Source organism: Carcharhinus amblyrhynchos, chromosome 8 (genome assembly GCF_965287045.1).
Source record: "Carcharhinus amblyrhynchos chromosome 8, sCarAmb.v2.hapA, whole genome shotgun sequence".
NCBI classification, from domain to species: Eukaryota; Metazoa; Chordata; class Chondrichthyes; order Carcharhiniformes; family Carcharhinidae; genus Carcharhinus; species Carcharhinus amblyrhynchos.
The window spans coordinates 61,504,713-61,525,728 of record NC_137331.1 but is presented as its reverse complement, the minus strand read 5'-3'; the positions used below and the strand labels follow the sequence as shown (position 1 = coordinate 61,525,728).

At 44.2% G+C, this 21,016-nt stretch overlaps 1 protein-coding gene across 2 annotated transcripts in view; it reads right to left on the bottom strand.

Annotated features, from left to right (window-relative positions):
* The window catches only part of LOC145346645 (gamma-glutamyl hydrolase-like), a 35,365-nt gene extending 15,713 nt beyond the window's left edge, over window positions 1–19,652 (bottom strand). For both annotated transcript variants that reach the window (XR_013887725.1, XM_080194172.1), the window contains exons 1-5: window positions 19,440–19,652; window positions 10,659–10,770; window positions 4,634–4,684; window positions 4,152–4,236; window positions 1,705–1,843 (exon numbers count right to left, since the gene is read on the bottom strand). Coding sequence is in view for 1 of the 2 variants with exons in the window: in XM_080194172.1 (XP_080050298.1) it covers window positions 1,705–1,843; window positions 4,152–4,236; window positions 4,634–4,684; window positions 10,659–10,770; window positions 19,440–19,578 (526 nt within the window). In the remaining variant the exon portion in view is untranslated. The remainder of the gene's footprint in view (window positions 1–1,704; window positions 1,844–4,151; window positions 4,237–4,633; window positions 4,685–10,658; window positions 10,771–19,439) is intronic.
* Between the last annotated feature and the right edge of the window lie 1,364 nt (window positions 19,653–21,016).

Genomic DNA, 21,016 nt, shown 5'->3' with positions numbered 1-21,016 from the left:
AACCCTCAAGAATATCCAGCACATCCCCCTTATCAACTGCAATACTGTCTAGTTTACACCCCTGTAACCCAGTGTTCTCCTCAGCTACATTTATGTCCCCCTGCGTGAACACCGAAGAGAAATATTGGTTCAATGCCTCTCCAATCTCTTCCGGTTCCACACACAACTTCCCTCTGCTGTCTGTAACTGGCCCTAATCTTGCCCTAACCAACCTTCTGTTCTTAACATATCTATAGAACGCCTTAGGATTCTCCTTAATCCTATCAGCCAAAGTCTTCTCATGTCCTCTTTTAGCCCTTCTTAACTCACTCTTCAACTCCCTCCTAGCCAATCTAAAGCTTTCTAATGCACTACCTGAGCCCTCAAGTCTCATCCGAACATAAGCCTCCTTTTTCTTTTTAACCAGCGAATCAACTTTTTTAGTGCACCACGGTTCCCTAGCTCAACCAATTCCTCCTTGCCTGACAGGGACATACCTATGAAGGACTCGCAGTAGCTGCTCCTTGAAAAAACTCCACATTTCGGATGTTCCCAGTCCCTGTAGTCTCCTAGTCCAACCTATGCTTCCTAATTCTCTCCTAATAGCCTCATAATTGCCCTTACCCCAGCTAAAACTACTGACCCGAGGTTCATGCCTATCCCTTTCCATCACTAAGGTGAACGTAACCGAATTGTGGTCACTATCACCAAAATGCACACCAATTTTCAAGTCTAGCACCTGGTCTGGCTCATTTCCCAGCACCAAATCCAATATAGCCTCACCAATATTACCAAAACAAATATAATTTGTTTTGGTAATATTGTTGTAATAAATGTCGGCCAGAAGACCAAGAATAATTCCCCTGCTCTTCAAATTAGTGTCTTGGGATCCTTTACCAGTGAGAGCAGATGAAGTCTCATCTAAAAGACAGGATCTCCAACAGTGCAGCTCTCTCTCAGTTCCAACACTGGTGAGTCAGCCTTGACTTTTGTGCTCAAGTTCTAGATTGGAACTTGGCCCCATAACATGCCGAGTCAAGAGGCACAAATGCTACCAACTGAGTCACACCTTTCACCTATATCTATCTGAGCAGATAACAAAGTTCATTGCCTAACTCATCACAATCTAGCACTTCCTCAATTCTGCAATGGTGATTCAGTTTATGCTTTCTGCTGACATTCTGGTTCAGGGCTTGATTCTTAACATAAACAGCCTTGCTATTACTCTTCTCTATGCTGGTTAATTTAATAGCTTTGTGTTTTGCCCCTTGTAATTCAGCAAGCCTTTCTTTCTCAGATGAAGGATTGGACCCGAACTAGATGGCAGAAAAGTGAAAATAAGAAAAAGTCAATTATAACAGGTGTGTGGAACAAATTGCCAGTGCATGTGGATGAACAGGAAACTTTAAAGTTACAGAACAGAAAGGTAATACACAGAAATGTTACTCCAAAGCTATCTCTTGCCTTTCCAGGTGATTACTTCTATAGTTTCTAATATTTAATAACAATGATATCTCTCAGATGTCAGAAATATATCCATTTCATTTTGAACCATTTCCTGTATATTAAAGGATGGCCACGATGTTCCAGTGAGGTGGTTACGCCGAAGGCATTGGAGGTGGGGGCGATCGGGTACATTCCAGCTTTGCTGTCCATTTTAAAAAATTTTTCCTCATTTTATTTCTAAAGTCAAAATTACCCACAGATTCTCTGTCTTTTTTTTACCTTTGGTGAAGTTCAAAGGAAGAGACATTTTTGACGTGTTTGTATGAATCAGCAGCTTTTTTCCACTGGTAATAACAGTCAGCTCTTCAAATCCAAGACAAGTTCCCCATATTGGGAAGTGAGTCCCATTATCGTTGGCCTATTAAAATCAGAAAATTTGCACTTAATACCCAAGTTTGAAAGAAACAGTGCTACCAATTACCAGCACAGCCAGTGCTTTGTATTTCATTACATCTTGCCTAAGTTGTGTTGATGGATCAGTCTACGGTTTTGTGGTGTAGGTCCATTGCATTTAACAAACAAAATGATGCTGTCATGTCAAGCTATTTCTATTTAGGCAGGTCACTTCCATCTGATCCCTTCTACTGTTTTTAACTTACATCAAATTGATGTTGAATATAAACAATGTTACAGTCCTCATATGATAAGGATAAGTCTCTGATACAACAATCTTTTTCCCTTGGTATTGTAGCTGATAGTAATTCTAAAGTTTATTTATTAGTGTCATAAGTAGGTTTACATTAACACTGCAGTGAACATACTGTGAAAATCCCATAGTTGCCGCACTCTGACACCTGTCCGGGTTCACTGAGGGAGAATTTAACTTGAAGTTTATTCATTAGTGTCATAAGTTGGCTTACATTAATACTGTAACGAAGTCACTGTGAAACTCCCCACACTCTGCATCTGTTCAGATACAACTAGGGAGAATTTAGCATGGCCAATGCACCTAATCAGCATGTCTTTCACACTGTGGGAGGAAACCGAAGCACCCAGAGAAAACTCACGCAGGCACAGGAGAACGTGCAGACTCCACACAGGCAGTGATCCAAGCCAGGAATCAAACCCGGGGCCCTGGCACTGTGAGGCAGCAGTGCTAAACTGTAGCTGATGGCGGCGATTTACACTAAAATTTAGATGCACTCTGCATGATGAATATACCTGATAAGTGCATTGTGGAAAGATCACTTGTCTAAAATGTCACAGCCCACATCCTCACTCGCATTTAAATATCAGGTTCCCTTGTCTGCCAAGCTGCTACCAAAGCTCACCACACCCTGGTCTTTGTGGTTTCTTCCTAATTCCTTCATCATATGCTCACCCCACCTCCAGCACGAATTCAAAACAGTCCTCATTCAATCAGGCACGCCAATTCTCCGCCTAAAACTAACTATGCAGTTCACTCTGTTGAACCAGCCAGTTCCCCCTCTATTTTCAAAAACCTGCTCAAAGACTATAAACAATGCAGTTACTGATAATGAACAATCAGCACAGTATGTTTGTGCCTATATCTGATTTTGATTGTGGTAACTCCAAATGGAAAAAATTGTTGTGAATTTAAAAATGATGGAAGGGCATGTTTATAAATGGCACTGACTTTGTAAATGGTGAGGATTGTATTTGAAGCTGTGAATGGCATAAGTAGTTGGAGCTTGATCAAAGCGTAGCAAAGGCTGCTGTTTCTCAGGGTAGTGTCCTAGATCCAATCTTCTTCAACTACTTCATCAATGACCTTCCCTCCATCTCAAGGTCGGAGGTGGGGATGTTCACTGATTATTGCAAAGCATTCAGCATCATTCATGACTCCTCAAATACTGAGGCAGTCCATGTGTAAATGCAGCAAGACCTGAACAATATCCAGGTTTTGCTGACAAGTGGAAAGTAACATTTGCCCCACACAAGGTTCAGGCAATGACCATCTCCAATAGGAAAGAATCTAACCATCACCCACTGACATTCATTGGCATTGCTATCACTGTATACCCTACTATCAATATTCTGGAGTGGGTCACCATTGACCAGAAACTGAACTGGGCTAGCCACTAAACACGGTGGCTACAAGAGCAGGTCGGAACCTAGAAAAATTTTGAAGCATTGTGAATTGTGAGGACTATATTGTAAAGAAGTTTCAAATATTTATCAATTTGCAAATAGAATCCATCATGGTTTCCAATTCTACACTTCTCTACATTTGACGTTTATCTCCACAATCTCTTGCAATCACTTACAGTCCACTTCAAAGAACAACACAGCACGGGAAACAGGCCCTTCAGTCCTACGAGCCCGCACCGTCATTTTAACATTATGAGTGCCCCCCTCTACCCATGACCTTTGTCATGATGCTTAACCATAATTATGTCTGCAAATATTGATATTGCACTATCTTTAGACACACAATGGAATAAACGCCCAAAAGCATGATCCTTCAGTCCAAACAAAATCCTGCAACAAACAATTTTGTTTTCTGTTTTTCAACCAAAATCCAACCATAGTCTTTCCCTTTACAAGTGCATGTTGTAATTATAGCAAAAGAATTACAATGCAGAAACTTATGAAATGCCTTTTGAAAATCCATACATGTAACATTTCTCAAGACTGTGATAGACAGCATATAATTTAAGGTCTTCCTTGTTAAGCTTTTAAGCACATATACTTTGCGCAGTTACCTGAAGTGCAAGTTTATAAAACAATAGTGCATTCTTTGAATATTGAGATGTTTCAAGGTTTGCTCCACCGCCTGGGAGAAGCAGCCTGAAAATAATCAGAGATGACACTATCAATTCAAAACATTATTTTGCAATAACAATGAGGAAAAATTATGTTGAACAGAACTGGCTCAATCTACATGAAGAAATAATCTACTTGATGCGATCTTCCCCAGTCTACGTCAAAGACACACCTGTCCCTTAAAGCACTGTTAGGAATGAGCATTCACACAGTTCTCATGGAGATCAAATCGTGTCTTCACATTCATGCCAGTCTTCATCATGTTATATGGCACTACCATCATGCTAAATAAAATAGATTAAAAGGGATCTAACTGCTCATCCATAAGGCACAGTGGACCATCAGCAGAATTGCCGAACTTTCAATAATACACTGTGAAAGGTGAAAAAACAAGACTGCTGCAATTTAATAAACCACTTACCCATTTATAGAATAAAATAATTTTTTGTACTGATCTTCAGTTAGGCCAATGCTGTAGGAGAAGAAAATTATCCACATTAGATTAACTTTATTACATTTCAAAATGCATAACACAATTCCACTTCAATAAATTAAAACTTGATTTCAGTTCTGCAGGATGACAGGTTTAAGAATTAAATATAAATATAAATAAAACTGATAATATTGGTCATCTAATAAATAGTTTACCAGCACTTTATAATTAGTTATACATTCGGCTTACTAAAAAACCCAAAGCAGCCACAAACCTGATCACAACTTATCTCTTTTTGTTAAATAGTTTGAAAACTAAAAAAAAATTATGCTGCTAAACTTCGTCATAAAGAGCCTTGGCTCCTATCAGTGATTCTGACACTTTAACATGGTCCACTGAGCAAGATTCCAATCCTTTGCCCCGCACGTTGGCTCCATTATTACCCATCCTCTAACCCTGCTGAACTTGGAAAACATAAGTGTCATAGAACATAGAACACTACAGCACAAACAGGCCCTTTGGCCCACAAGTTGCGCCGATCACATCAATACCTACCAATCCATAGCCCTATCTATAACCCCCAATCCTATTAGATCCCATATACTCATCCAGAAGTCTTTTAAAAGACCCCAGCGAGTTCACCTCCACCACCACTGACAGCAGCCGATTCCATTCACTCACCACCCTCTGAGTGAAAAACTTACCCCTAATATCACCTCTGTACTTGCTTCCCTGCACCTTAAATCTGTGTCCTCTCGTAGCTACCATTTCAACCCGGGGAAATAGCCTCTGAGAATCCACCCTATCTATTCCTCTCAACATTTTATAAACCTGTATCAGGTCGCCTCTCAACCTACGCCTCTCCAGGGAGAAGAGTCCCAGCTCCCTCAACCTATCTTCATAAGGCATGCCTCCCAATCCAGGCAACATCCTTGTAAATCTGCTCTGCACCCGTTCAATAGCTTCTACGTCCTTCCTATAGTGAGGTGACCAGAACTGCGCACAGTACTCCAAGTGGGGTCTGACAAGGGACTTATAAAGTTGCAGCATTACCTCCCAACTCCTAAACTCAATCCCTCGATTAATGAAGGCCAGCACACCATACGCCTTCTTGACCACATCCTCCACCTGCGAGGCCGATTTAAGAGTCCTGTGGACCCGGACCCCAAGATCCTTCTGCTCTTCAACACTGCTAAGACTCCTGCCCTTGATAGTGTACTCGTTCATCCCATTGGTCCTGCCAAAATGGACCACTACACATTTATCCGCGTTGAAGTCCATCTGCCACTTCTCCGCCCAGTCTTGCAACCTATTTATGTCCTGCTGCAACTTCTGACATCCTTCCAGACCATCCACAATCTGCAATCACCTCCCACAGTAACCTGGGGTACATCCCATCCGGTCCCGGCGACTTGTCTATCTTGATAGAATTCAAAAGTTCTAACACATCCTCTTCCTTAATATCCACATACTCAATCTTTTCCATCTGCTGCAAACCTGTAGCAAAATCTCCCAGATCAGTTTCCACCGTGAATACTGAGGCAAAGTACTCATTAAGCACCTCTGCCATTTCTTCTGGTTCCACACAGACCTTTCCCCCTTCACCTTTTATAGGTCCTATCCCTTCTCTTCTTATCCTTTTACTTTTCACATATTTGTCACTTCCAAAATAATCATGGCTCTTGGATAACTCGGTTCTGAGAAAAACTCATCTTATTGGCTCATTAGCCAATGACAGTGCTAACTGAAGTGACAAACGTTTGTCACATTGACAAGTGGTGTGAGCTAATCACAATCAGGTGACAACAGATTTTACAAGGGCGTTGGAATGTTTTTAAGTTTCTCATCCTTAGCTGCCCTTTGCGAAGGTGGTGTTGTGGAGCTTTCTTGACTCACTGCAGTCTATGTGGTAAATGTACTCCTTCAGTCCTGTTAGGGAGGGAACTCCAAGATGCTTATACAGCAACAATGAAGAAACTGTGATATATTTCCAAGTCAGAGTAGGATGAGATATCAAAGGAAACTTGCAGGAGTGCCTTCTGCTCTTGTTCTGGGTAGGGGTCATGGGCTTGGAAGATTTTTTTTTATTCCTGGGACATGGGCGTCGCTGGCTGGCCAGCAAATATTGCTCATCCCTAATTGTTCTTGGAAGGCAGTTAAGAGTCAGCCACATTGCTGTGGCTCTGGAGTCACATGTAGGCCAGACCAGGTAAGGATAGCAGATTTCCTTCCCTAAAGGACATTAGTGAACCAGGTGGGACAAAGAGTTGCTGAAGTGCATCTTGTAGGTGGTCACTGCTACCGTGGTACGCTGGTGGTGGAGAGGTGAAAGTTTAAGTGCTGGATGAGGTACCAATGAAATGAGCTGAACGATGTTGAAATTGTTGAGCATTGTTGGAACTGCATTCAGCTCGGCAAGTGGAGAGTGTTCTATCACACTCCTAAATGGAGTAGTCATTGCCTGACACCTGTGCTGTTCAAATGTTACTTGCCACTTATTAGCACAAAACTGAAAAAACAGTGGGGTAAATATTCTGATTCCACCCACAAGAGGAAAAATTGCTAATGGGATGGAAAATTTAACGGACCACTTAATGGTCCGCTGACCTTGGGTTGGAATTTCCAGTCTTGTGGCAGGCGCAACCGGAAAATTCTGCCCAGTGGGACCTGACAGATTTACAAAACTGAATGCTGAGGAGCACAAAATTAAAAAAAAAAATCACAATCTGTGGACTGCACCAACTCTAATTTAGGCAAGAAAGCTAATTAAAGAAAATTGATTAAATGAAGATTCACTGGAAGAAGGTGAAAAATAATTAAGATTTAGAGGGCTTTAAACTGAATTGTCGGTGGTGGTGGGGGCGGTGGGGGTGCTGTGGAGAGGGAGAAGAGAGAGAGAGAGAGAAGAGTTTGCATGAGGATAAATTTAGAAAGTTAACAAGGGCAGAACAATAGTCCAGGGCAGTGATATGGGGAATAATAACCAGAATGTGACAGGAAAGGGCAGAGCATAAAAACAGAAGAACGCATCAGCAAACACAAGTTGAGAAGGTTGTTAGGAAGGCGTATGGAATGTTAGCCTTTATAGGAAGAGGTATAGAGTATAAAAGCTGCCGTCTAATGCTCCAGTTGTATAGAACATTGGTTAGACCGCATTTGGAGTACTGCATCCAGTTCTGGTCACCTTACTACCGGAAGGACGTGGAGGCTCTGGAGGGGGTTCAGAGGAGGTTTACCAGGATGTTGCCTGGCATGGAGGGGCTGGGGTACGAGGAAAGGTTGGAGAAACTGGGACTATTCTCCTTGGAAAGACGGAGATTGAGGGGGGACATGATAGAGGTATATAAGATACTGAAGGGAATAGATAGAGTTAATAGTGAGAGACTGCTCCCTAGACTGGGTACAAATACGAGAGGTCATGATTTAAGGGTGAGGGGGGAGAGGTATAATTTGGAAGTGAGAGGAAGGTTCTTTACACAGAGAGTTGTGGGGGTATGGAACGCGCTACCGAGTAGGGTGGTGTAGGCAGGAACGTTGGACTCGTTTAAGGTTCAGTTAGATAGACACATGAGTGAAACGAGGATGGAGGGTTATAGTAGGGGCTATTAAATAAGGTTAGAACCTCAGGAGACACCGGAAAAGCAGGCTTGTAAGATTAACGTTTTTGTCTTTTTATTCCGCAGGTGGAGGTCCACCTCATGTCAAACGAGGGGCATGCACACGGTGGGTCGTGCGTGGGCTGCTCTTGGAAGTTCCAGGAGTGGCCTAGTACTTCGTGTCGGTGTGTGTGCTTGATCCTGGACCGGTAGACGGGCGCCGCAACAGCTCAGTGACTAGCACTGCTAGCTGTGCAGATACATGGATTTGGGCCTGTGTCTGTGGGAGTTTGCGCATTCTCCCTGTGGTTGCGTAGGTTTCCTCCGGGCGCTCCGGTTTCCTCCCACACCCCAAAGATGTGCTCTTAGGCTGATTGGTTTTACCAAACTGACACTACCTGAATCTGGCTAAGTTAGGGGTTCCATTCGTAGACATGCAGGGTAGAATAGGTGTAGGGTGATGCGGCGGCGCGGGCTCGTTGGGCCGAAGGGCCTGTTTCCCGTGCTGGGTTGTTCTTTGTTCTTTGTCAAATAGGTTAAGAGTAGGGAAAAAGACAGAATGAAAGATTCTTTTTCTGAATGCATGCAGAATTCACAACAAGATCGATCAATTGATAAGACAAACTGAAATCATTCATGATGATATGATAGCTATTGCAGAGACATAGTTGTAAGGCGACCAAGATTGGGAACTGAATATTCAAGGTCACGTGACATTTTGGAATAATAGGAAAAACAAAAAGGCTCACAGCTTTGTTTTTAAAGGATGAGATCAGTGTAGTAGTGAGATATTGGCTGGAATTTTCCAGCTAATCACACTGGCAGGATCCTCTGGTCCTGCCGACAGTGCACCCCCACAGTGGTTTCCTGGTGGCGTGACGTGGCGTCAATGGAGAATCCCATTAGAGTGGCAGGACCAGGAAATCTTGCCGCTGGCAAATAGTGCACCACCTTCTCCTGTGAGAAATATGCTGCCGGGAGGCCTCCCACCCTCTGTGATCTAGGCTCAGATCAAGATATACAATCAGTCTGAGTGGAAATCAGAAATTGCAAGGGAAAGCAAGCACTGGTGGGAGTACTTTACACACAACCTAGCAAAAATAATAGGGGCTAGAAAGAAAGGCTCTACAAAAATTGTGGATTGAACAAATCAAATTGGCAACAATAACCTCAAGGACAAGTTCATAGAATATATTTGGGACAGTTTCTTAGAACAATATATTGGGCAACCCATCAGGAGACAGGTTATTTTAGACCTGGTAATGTGTTATTAGTTATTTGTTATTTGTTACCTCACAGTAAAGAATGTCTGAGCTAAGACTGACCAGAACATGGCAAAACTTTACACTCACTTCAAGAGTGAAAAACTTGGGTCTGAAAGTGGCATCTTAAAACTTAAATATAGGCAATTACAATAGTATGAAACAGCATTGGCTGCAGTGGACTGGGAAAATAGGTCCAAAAACAAGATGGTAGAGAAGCAATAGCAGACATTTAAGGAAATATTTTATCTCAACGAAGATATATTCCACTGAGAAAGATGTACCACCTGGAAGTTAGGAACGATATAGACTTGAAAGAAAAGACACACAATGTTGTGAAAATTACTGGTATGTCAGAATGTTGGAAAAATTTTAGAAATCAGCAAAAGATGACTATTATCGCAGAAGATGAAACTAGCAATAATATAAAAACCGACAGTAAGAACTTCCGCAAGTATATAAAAAGGGAAAAGGCTTCAATGTCTATTATAGCTTTCCCTATAATTTTTTTAAAAAGTACCTATTTATAAAGCCCATTCAAATGCCCACTAAGTACTTAATCCCCTATCAAAATAAACCGATTTATATTCATAACCATTCAAAGACAGGTAATCCTTTAAACCACAGGATATTATTCAAACGGTTAAACATGGAGACCTCAGGTCTGACTTTATCACTGAAGTTGCTGCTGTGCAAAAATCAAGGTACGTGTTGAGGGCAGAGATTAATGTTGGTGATGGGGGTCTTGCCCACCAGCTGGAGAATTGCTGAGAGCCCTACACTGCCTCCATTGGTAGAGGCCTGCTGCAATTAAGTGCTCATAACTGGCCAGCAGTAAGCTTGCCGCAGGATTTAAAACCTTACAGGTAGAAATAATATCACAAGATGGCAGCTCTCCATTGCCCATCAGTGCCATTGGCAATGCACCCATCAGAAGCCTAGGATCAACAACAAACTCAGGCCACAAGTGAAGGCTGGTCGGTGAGGCTGCTGGTTGCTAATGGAAGTTGTAAGAGAGCGCAGATTGTCCACGAGCCTCTGCCCTAGACTTGCTACCCCACCCACTAATTAAATGCCCCTCATCTTCAAACTTGTTGCTGGAAGTGCATTAAATTCCACACTGTATTCGTAGTGCACAGGATAGTCCAGACCTACCTTATGGGTACAACTCTTGCTCCAGCTGATTCGATATATTTTACATATGATGCTGCAATGTAGCTTTTGCCAAGTTTAGCAAACCCATATGATGCGTCCTGAGCCAGAATGCCTAAAACCAAGAAAATAGTTCAAACTCAGTAGACATTAAGTAAACAAATAGCATAAAAGCAAATTATTGTGGATGTTGGAAATCTGAAATAAGAACAGAAAATGCCGGAAATACTCAATACTTAATATTCCGGGTCAATGACTGTTTGAATCATAGATTCCAATGCAGGTTAGTTCACATCAACTGTTATCAGTTTAACAAGAAAGGAGGCACTCCTGGTCCTGGTTCTTGGGAATGAGTTGATCCAAGTATATCAAGGGTCAGTAGGGGAACATTTAGGGTACAACGGTCACTGTAGCATAAGGTTAAGGACAAGGGTCAATCCAGAATAAGAATAATCAATTGGGGGAGTCAACTTCATTGGGGTGAGAATGGATCTGTTCAAAGTGAAACAACAGTTGACTTTGTTACCACCAGGCGAGTAGTCAAATGGTTCCTCTCTTTTTGTTTCACCACAACAGCAATTTTATTTAAAACTGTTATACTTGTCAATTCAGTGTGTAATTAACTGCAATTATAAAGAACCAGGCTTTCTTCAGTTTAACAAATTGTTTACACTATAAACTGACTCAGGTAAAATATTAAAACGTCCTGCCTTCTGAAACACATACATGCACACACATATATTAGGACACCACACACACAAATACAGATTACAGACTTGGGAATATTGGCTTGGCAAATTAGCATTCATAACAATCAAAAGCTCACAATCCAACGTTTGCTAGCTGCAAATAGGATCTGATGGCCTTGATGCTTCCAGTTTCAAGATGGATATGACTGAATTGATATTTCCTCTGAAGATGCAGCTGTAAAATTGTTTCTTTTCTTTTAAGAAATCATTGTCTACTACAGAATGGAGTCACAGTCATAAAAGTCAGATCTGATTTGGAGGGAGAAGTGGAAAGGTGGTTTTCCTTCAACAAACTGTTGCTGATATTGTCAAAGTACCTGTTTAAAAACATACCAGATGGTTGACTGATCACATGCCTTAACTCTATAGCTGACGGAAATTCAAACAATAATTGTCCAGTCCCAATTATAATTCAAATAGCTCATAGGATAGTAGAGTCCCTACAGTGCAGGAGGTGGCCATTTGGCCCATCAAGCCTGTGCCAAAAACAATCCCAAAGGCCCTATCCCTGAAACTCCATGCATTTACCCTGATACCAAAGGGTAATTTACCACAGCCAATCAATCTAACCCACACATCTTTGGACTGTGGGAGGAAACCTACGCAGACAGAGAAAGAACGTAGAAAATCTGCACAGTCACCCGACGCCAGAATTGAACCCCAGTCCCTCCACTGTGAGGCAGCGGTCCCAACCATTGTGCCACAAAGCCACCTGCATCTGGAGAGCTATCCTTTAAAAATATAAGGAGGTTTCTTTCTCCCCCAAACAATTAACCTTCGAATGGTGCATCTTCAGCTGTTGAATACTAGATGGCTGTCTAAGCTGCCTTTCAAAAGGCAAGAGGGTTGTTTACAATTCCCAGGGGATATTATTGTTTATAATGAGTTTTGTAGACTGGCTGTCTTTGTGAAAATTAAATCCAGCCATCTTGCTGTAGGTTGAAATTGATTTAGTCTGTTTCAAAAACCTATCTTTTTATACATCTAATTCCAGTTTCTAGCTAATGAATTAAAAAACAATATTTGACATAACCACATCTTCATAATAACTTGTCTTTCTTTCACTTGAGTACACTGCATTCACTGTTCACACTGCAGTCTCCAACACCTTCATTCAGCCACGTAAACTTGATCCTGAACTTTGGTTGCTTGCCATTTTCATCCCTCACCTTGTTCCCAGACTCACATTTCTGTCCTTTGCCTGCTGTTGTGTTAAGCTCAGCACAAGCTCAAAAAACAGCAGCTCATCTTCCAATCAGGCTCTTAACAGCCTTTCTCTGGACTCAATTCAACACTTTCAGATTTTTCAATTCCCTGGGGGCAGCGTAGCAGGCAGGGAGACGTAAGTGGAGGCTGTGTAACAGACTTCCCGCTGGCACTATGGCCTTTGCGTGTCTCCAGCTGCCAGATTTCCACTGTCGTCAGCCCAGCATCAGAAATAGGCTCAAAGTTGAATAAATTATGTAAATAGCGATTTGCATTTCATTTGTGGGCTCAGGACTGAAGTCTCCGGGCCCGCTAGTGTCTCCCCTCTGCCAGGAGTGTTTCATAGTAAGAAGTTTCACAACATCAGGTTAAAGTCCAACAGGTTTATTTGGTAGCAAAAGCTACTAGATTTCAGAGCGCTGTTTCTTCATCAGGTAAGTGGGAGTTCTGTTCACAAACAGGGCATATAAAGGCACAAACACAATTTACAAAATAATGGAATGCGAGTCTTTACGATAATCAAGTCTTAAAGGTACAGAAACGTGAGTATAGACAGCTTTAAGTGCAGGTTAAAGAGATGTGTATTGTCTCCAGACAGAACAAGTAATGAGATTTTGCAAGCCCAGACAAGTCGTGGAGGTTACAGATAGTGTGACATGAACCAAGCTGCATCAAGCAAAGGAGCCACTGCATTTACATGAGGTCCCGGATCTCTCATGGCCATTGACAGCAGCTGACATCTTTGACTGGAGTGGCAAATAACAATTTGTCTTAGCTGATTCGTAGTCCTAATGGTAATGACAAGCAACATGGTAATCATCAAACTTAAAGAGACAATTCACCACACAGGCACCTCACAGAAACTCATGCTACAGATGCTCACCAATTTGTCTCCACTGAATTTCCCAACTTTGCAAGCAGAAGGGTTTTGAGCATAACATGTGCAGCCTCCTTTTTCATCCATAGTCAAACAACCTGGTGAAACAAGTGGTACACTCAGTTATCTACAGAAATGTGCATGGGATTGCACAGACTATACTGCACCCCTCAGCTTGCAAAATCTACCATGACAGAGCCTGCCCTCATCAGTATAACAATATGTTTCCAGGAGAACTAGGACTACGATTCCTACTGCTAGGACTCTGCTACAGCCCAAACTTGAAGCCACCATGGATGATGCCCTCCTGCAATGCATATTGAGAAGCAAAATGTACTACGATCGAAATACTCATAGACTCGGCCCTCTGACACCAGGTCAAATGATCAGGATTCAGACCACACGACTAGTTAACAATAGTGCATGGCACTATTCACCATCACATTCTGAAGGTATACCAGCACTAACAGATACCAGAGCACTTCAGTCATCTGGCCTAAGGCACCAGCCCCCTGCACTAGTGGACATGCAGACTCCATAGAGGTCAATGAAACAATTCCTACCCCTGACTAACACACAGATGAAATGCCCCATGTTGCTACCAGAGAGGACGCTGGCCACAAAGATTATAACACCACTAACCAGAGTAATCACATGCTCAGGCCAAACACAAGATTCCAGGACTTTATTACCACTTGACCTAGGACTAACTTTAGAATTTCAGTTTTCTTCCCAACAAAAAAAGGGATGGAGAAGCAGACGTGTTGGGCTGTGCACCTGCTGCTACAGCTCAGTGCCTCAATATTTATGTAACTAATTATGCATTGTTAGTTTGTTTAATTACTTGTCACAGAATGGTCTGTACGTAGTTCCCTATTGTGCACATTGTTATATCCCATACCACCAAGTGCTCCGATAAAATGAAGAAGCTGTAGACTGAGTGGTCACATGAGAACATGATTATGCGGCTATATAAGAGGTCACCAGGGCAGGATGTTTGGTAGAGGTAAAGGTGGGAAAGGTCTTGGGAAGGGCAGTGCCAAAGGGCACCGGAAAGTTCTCCGTGGTAACATCCAGGGAATAACTAAACCTGCAATTCGTCAGCTCGCTCAGCGTGGGGGCGTTAAGTGCATTTCAGGCCTCATCTACGAAGAAACCCACACAGTCCTGAAAGTTTTCTTAGAGAACATCATTCGGGACTCAGTTACCAATACCGAACACACCAAACACAAGACCGTTACTGCCATGAATGTCACGTAGGCCAAGGACGAACCCTCTACAGTTTTGGTGGTTGAAAACTGAAGGAAAATATTTCACATGGTGGGAATATGGGGGTTATCCCAGGGACAAGAACAGAGCACAAGTGTTGAAGTAATGGCAGAGTTAAGGAATATTTGTTGAAAGTGCTTGTTGTCAGTGATTCCTTTAAACATTTGAAATACTTATTTTTTTAAAATAGCTTTCTAGAAGGTACATTAAAACAATATGTGAAGGGAATTCACAAGCTTTCAACATTCTCTGTTAACAGCAACGACAAATAGTCACACAATTTTGCTTATGGAAAATGCAACAAAATTTTGCACCTTTTACACCCCATTGCAATGGACATTACACTGCATTGCTGCTAAGGACTACCCTGTGCCAATAGAGCTATAATAAAAAGTGGGAAACAGTAAAGTATTCCTTGATGCAGCTGGTCCTCCGCAGACAATGAAAGGTTAACGGGGTATGCCATGAACAGGACATCAGGCCGAGCTGGAACCGAGAGATGGCTTGGCCTCACAATATCAAAGCCCATGAAGCTGAATGTCCTCGGAAGCAAGGCTCAATTCAAGGCATCTTTTTGGCAAACCAAATAAACTAAATCAAATAAACTGAAGGACAGAGTAAAAGATGTGGCCCCTTAAAAAGAGGGGAAGCCACCCAGAGCAAAATAAACCAAAGTGTAAAGGAAACTTAAAGAAATAAACCAAAATGTGACGAAAGGGGTCAATAGTATACCTTAGCTCCTGCGGGGCCCAATGGGAACAGAAAGCCTCAATGGTGCCCATGGACTACGCATGCTCCCTGTCCAGGGACACCCGTCCATGAAAGTAGCCGCTATAGAGAGGCAGACAGTCGGGTCGGACAACCCCATCGGTTGCCCGCTGCCTGAACCCGTTTATGGCAAGTCTGGCTAGGCCCAGGAACAAGTTCATGAGGAGGTCCTCCACCTTCCCTGCCGCTCTTCACACCAGGTGCCCATAGATCAGGAGTGTGGGACTTGAAGTGCAAAAGGAACATTAATAAAAGGCTTTTCCGGTAACAAAAAGAGGAATGCAGCCTGAAACATTGAACTTAAACATGGTCCACAGACTCCACAAGACCGCAAAAATTCATGAAGCCCATGAGCCGGTACAATTTACTGTTGTATGGTACTTCTGTATGCACTATCCTCCACCCCAGGTCCCCGATGATTTGGGTGAGGATCCCTCCATAGATGGATCTCCACAAAGTGCACCAAGCCGTGCCTGAGCAATGGGCAAAGATGTGATATTGGAAGATGTGCAGCAGCAGCAGCCCATAAGGGAAACCCCTCCAGGGCATGGGGGGCATTTCCACAAGGCACTTCAAACAGCGGCGCGTCCGACCCAGGAAGGGGAAGGGGCTGAGAGCCAATGTGAAATTCTGTCTGTGCTAGGGTACGTTCAGATGGGATCCTGCACAGTTTAGCTTCCTCGAGACCACATGTGACGTTGGGTCCGAGCATGACCGTTCTAAGCTCATGGATGACATTGGCTGCAAGCTGAACATCCACTTCCGCACCCTCGACCAGCTGGTGGGGTGTCATCCAGCTCACTCCTCTTTCACCCAGCACATCCCTGACCCTGGTTGCCCCAGTAGCCACAGGCTTCCTCTCCGCCAGCCATCTGAAATTATACTGGTGGAGGAGCAGATTCCTTAGCAGCGACTCCCAAACGACAGCAGCTATTTCTGACGGGAAGAACTGTGGCACGAGGCAACCGTGTCACAGACTTTCAGAAGGTCCTGGTACAAGACCAGCTACACCTGCAAGAAGCCACGAAGGCCGCTCAAGTCTGCGAATAGGAGCTACAAGTCATAGTTCAGACTGCGCCGCTGGTGGAAGAAATATGTCGCTGGAGCACATCATCGACTTAACGTAGAGGTACTGCTGCAGGGTCTGAAGACAGAAGGTCACCACCTGGGTGCAAAGGCACACCAGTGCTTGACCACACTCCCTAAGCGGGAGATTCAGAAACACAGCAGTGATCCAGTGCAGTCTTTTGTCCCAGAAGAACTGCATGAGCGTTCTCTGGATGTCTGTAACAAAGTCACGAGAAGGGGTCAAAGTGACCAGCCAGTACCACAACATGGAGGCAATCAGCTGGTTTACGATGAGAACTCGTGCCCTGTTAGACAGCACTCGGAGCAGTCCTGCCCAGCAATTCAGACAAATGGTAACCTTGATCTCCAGCTCTTACCAATTTGCCAGCCAGGATTCCTCAGCTGGGCAAAGATGGACTCCCAAGAAGAGGAGACTGGTCCTGCTCCAGGAGAAAGGCCAGAGCTCCTCAGACCACAGACATAAGAAATAGGAGCAGGAGTAGGCCAACTAGCCCTTCGAGCCTGCCCCGCCATTCAATAAGATCATGGCTGATCTGTCGCGGCTCAGTTCCACATTCCCGCCCTCTCCCCATAACCCTTAATCCCCTCTCTCATCAAAAACCCATCAACCCGCGTCTTAAAAATATTTAGCGAGGTAGCCTCCACCACTTCAACAGGCTGAGAATTCCAGAGATTCACCACCCTTTGAGTGAAGAAGTTCCTCCTCAACTCTGTTCTAAACCGCCTCCCCTTTATCTTGAGGCTATGCCCCCTAGTCTTACTATCCTTTCTGAGCGGGAAGAGTCTCCCCACCTCTATCCTATCCATCCCATTCATCATCTTATACGTCTCAATGAGATCTCCCCTCATTCTTCTAAACTCTAACGAGTACAAGCCTAATCTATTCAGCCTCTCCTCATAGCTCAACCCCCTCAACTCCGGTATCAGCCTAGTAAACCTCCTCTGCACTCCCTCCAAGGCTAAAATATCCTTGCGTAAGTACGGCGCGCAAAACTGCACACAGTACTCCAGCTGTGGCCTCACCAACGCCCTATACAGCCGCAGCAAGACCTCCCTACTTTTATATTCAATCCCCCTCGCGATGAAGGCCAGCATCCCATTCGCCTTCCTGACCACCTGCTGCACCTGCAAGCTGGGTTTTTGCGACTCATGCACAAGGACCCCGAGGTCCCTCTGCACCGTCGCCTGCTGCAGTTTTTCTCCACGTAAGTAATAATCCTTCCTACCACTATTCCTACCAAAGTGGACCACCTCGCACTTGCCAACATTAAATTCCATTTGCCATTTCCTGGCCCATTCGCCCAGCCTATCTAGATCCTTCTGTAGACTCTCCCCACCCTCCGCACAATTTGCCTTTCCACCAATTTTGGTGTCATCAGCAAATTTCGACACCCTGCACTCGGTTCCCTCCTCCAGATCATCTATATAAATGGTAAATAGCTGAGGCCCCAGCACCGACCCCTGGGGCACTCCACTAGACACCATCCGATCCTTCTGTACCAACCAGGAGTTCAGAGCACTTGGCCCAGTTGATCCTGGCAAAGGACACAGCAGAGTACACGGCCTGGCACCTGCACATCCTCCGCAGGTCAGCTGGGTACATGAACATGAGGAGCACATCAAAAAAAGACTAGATTCAAGGAACCCACAGCATCTACAATCTGAAACACTCCAATTAGGTCATTACTTAATTGTATAATAAAAGAACAAAGAATAGTACAACACAGGAACTAGTCCTTCAGCCCACCAAGCCTGTGCTGACACAGATGCCTCTCTAATCTAATCTTTCCTTGCCTCTACTTGATCCATATCACTTTATTCCCTGCCTATTCATGTGCCTTTCCAGATGCCTCTTGAACATTGTTACAGAATCTGTTTCCACCACCTCCTCCAGCAGCAAGTTACAGACATTCACCACCCAGTGTTAAAAACTTGCCCCTTATATCTCTTTTAAACTTTCTCCTCTCACTCTCAATCTATGCTCTGAGTAACTGACCCTTCAACCCTGGGAAAAAGACTCTGACTATCCTCTATCAGGTCCCCCCTCATCCTCCAACAAAAACAATCCATATTTGTTCAACCTTTCTTCATAGTGCGTATCCTCCAAACCAGGTAACATCCTGGTAAATCTCTTCTGCACCCTTTCCAATGCATCAACATTCTTCCAGCAGTGTGGCAACCAGAATTGTACTCAATACTCCAAATGCGGTTTACCCAAAGTCTTATACAGCTGCAACATGATTTTTCAATTCCTACATTCAAAGCCCAATGAAGGCCAGCATGTCAAACGCCTTCTTGGCCGCCTTGTCCACCTGAGTTGCTACCTTCAGGGAACTTAATTGTTCTACCATTTACTGTATATCTTCCTTCTGCAGTAGGCCTTCCAAATCCCATCACCTCACATTTTTCCCGGTTAAATTCCATCTGCCATCTTTCGGCCCACATCTCTAGCTGATGTATATCCTGCTTAAATCCTGATTTTGTGTTCAAAGGAACACAGAACTAATCTTTGCAAATTCTGCCCTCCTAATTTAGCACTTTATGTCCCTGTCATGCTGATAAATCTGCACTTCAGATTCCAAGACTATTATCTGTCGATAAAAACAAACTGTCAGCAGTTCAGTGCATGAACTCCCAAAAAACATGAACAGGTGAAATGTCCATGAAAACCAGCTTGCTAAATGGTAGTTTAGGCGAGGACCTATGAACCTGGTTGCTATTCACATTGGACTTCTGTTCTCGGAAAATTGTGCTTTCTATTCGGAATAACACCCCTCAGAACCTCCGACCCTCTTCCCTACCGCCGGAGTTAAAGAGCCCTCTTACCAATGATCGGCCGCTGGTTCAGCGGGGAGCTGGAGAGCTGTTCCCAGAACAGGGAGAGGGAGACACACAGCACCACCGCATAGCTGTGCGAGCAGGGAATCACCATTCTCAATGTCACAACTTCCCACTCCGCTCTCATTCACCAACTCACACTGGACAACTGGCGGCGACTTCCTGTTGTAGTTTTACGTCTGCGGCGACCTTGGATGCTGTAGTTGGAGAATTGCTGCTGCTGTACAGAGACGGCGCAGCGTAGCCCAGCCCGGCTGCTGCTGTACAGAGATAGCGTAGCCCAGCCCGGCTGCTGCTGTACAGAGACGGCGCAGCGTAGCCCAGCCCGGCTGCTGCTGTACAGAGATAGCGTAGCCCAGCCCGGCTGCTGCTGTACAGAGACGGCGCAGCGTAGCCCAGCCCGGCTGCTGCTGTACAGAGACGGCGCAGCGTAGTCCAGCCCGGCTGCTGCTGTACAGAGATAGCGTAGCCCAGCCCGGCTGCTGCTGTACAGAGATATGATGTGGGTATGCCGGCGTTGGACTGGCGTAAACACAGTAAAAAGTCTGACAACACCAGGTTTTAGTCCAACCTATTTATTTGATAATATACTCACAAGCTTTCGAGGGGACTGCCTGTTCGTCAGGTGAACGAAGAGGCAGTCCCCTCGAAAGCTTGTGAGTATATTATCAAATAAATAGGTTGGACTAAAACCTGGTGTTGTCAGACTTTTTACTGTACAGAGATAGCGCAGCCCAGCCCGACTGCTGCTGTACAGAGACAGTCATGATGTAGAGATGCCGACGTTGGACTGAGGTAAACACAGTAAGAAGTCTGACAACACCAGGTTTAAGTCCAACCAGCAATGGACTTAAATATTGGTTGGACTTAAACCTGGTGTTGTCAGACTTCTTACTGTGTCCAGAGACAGTGCAGCGTAGCTCAGCCCGGCTCTGCCAAAGAGAGTAAAAAGTCTGACAACACCAGGTTTCAGTCCAACCGATTTATTTGATAGTAAACTCACTAGCTTTCGGAGTTAGCCCCTTCGTCAGGTGAATGGAGAGTTCTGGCCTCAGACAGAGCATATAAAGCACAGACAGTTTACAGATTACTGATTAGAATGCGAATCTTTACACCTAACCGGCTGTTCAAGTCTTAAAGTGGCCGACAATGTGAGTGGAAGGAGCACTGATCACAGGTTAAAGAGATGTGTATTGTCTCCAGACAGTACAGTAAGTGAGGTTTTTACTGTGTTTACCCCAGTCCAACGCCAGCATATCCACATCTCTGCCAAAGAGCCCAGGGAACAGCTGGGAGAGAGAGACTCAGCTGCAACTGGTGGCTTCCCAGGAGATTCCCACAGGATACAGGAGACCAGATCACATGAAATATGCAATATTACTGCATTGACCTTACTGTTTGGGTCCCTCATCGCACTTGGGATTTCATAGCAGCACAGCAAGAAGGTACAGACGGCAGGGGGCGAGAGGAAAGGAGGGGCAGAAAGGGAGGAAAGTCCGGAGTAGGTTCAAGGTGTAAGGAGGGGGAGGGTAGAATTCAGAACTACAGATCAATTTAGTCAGTTA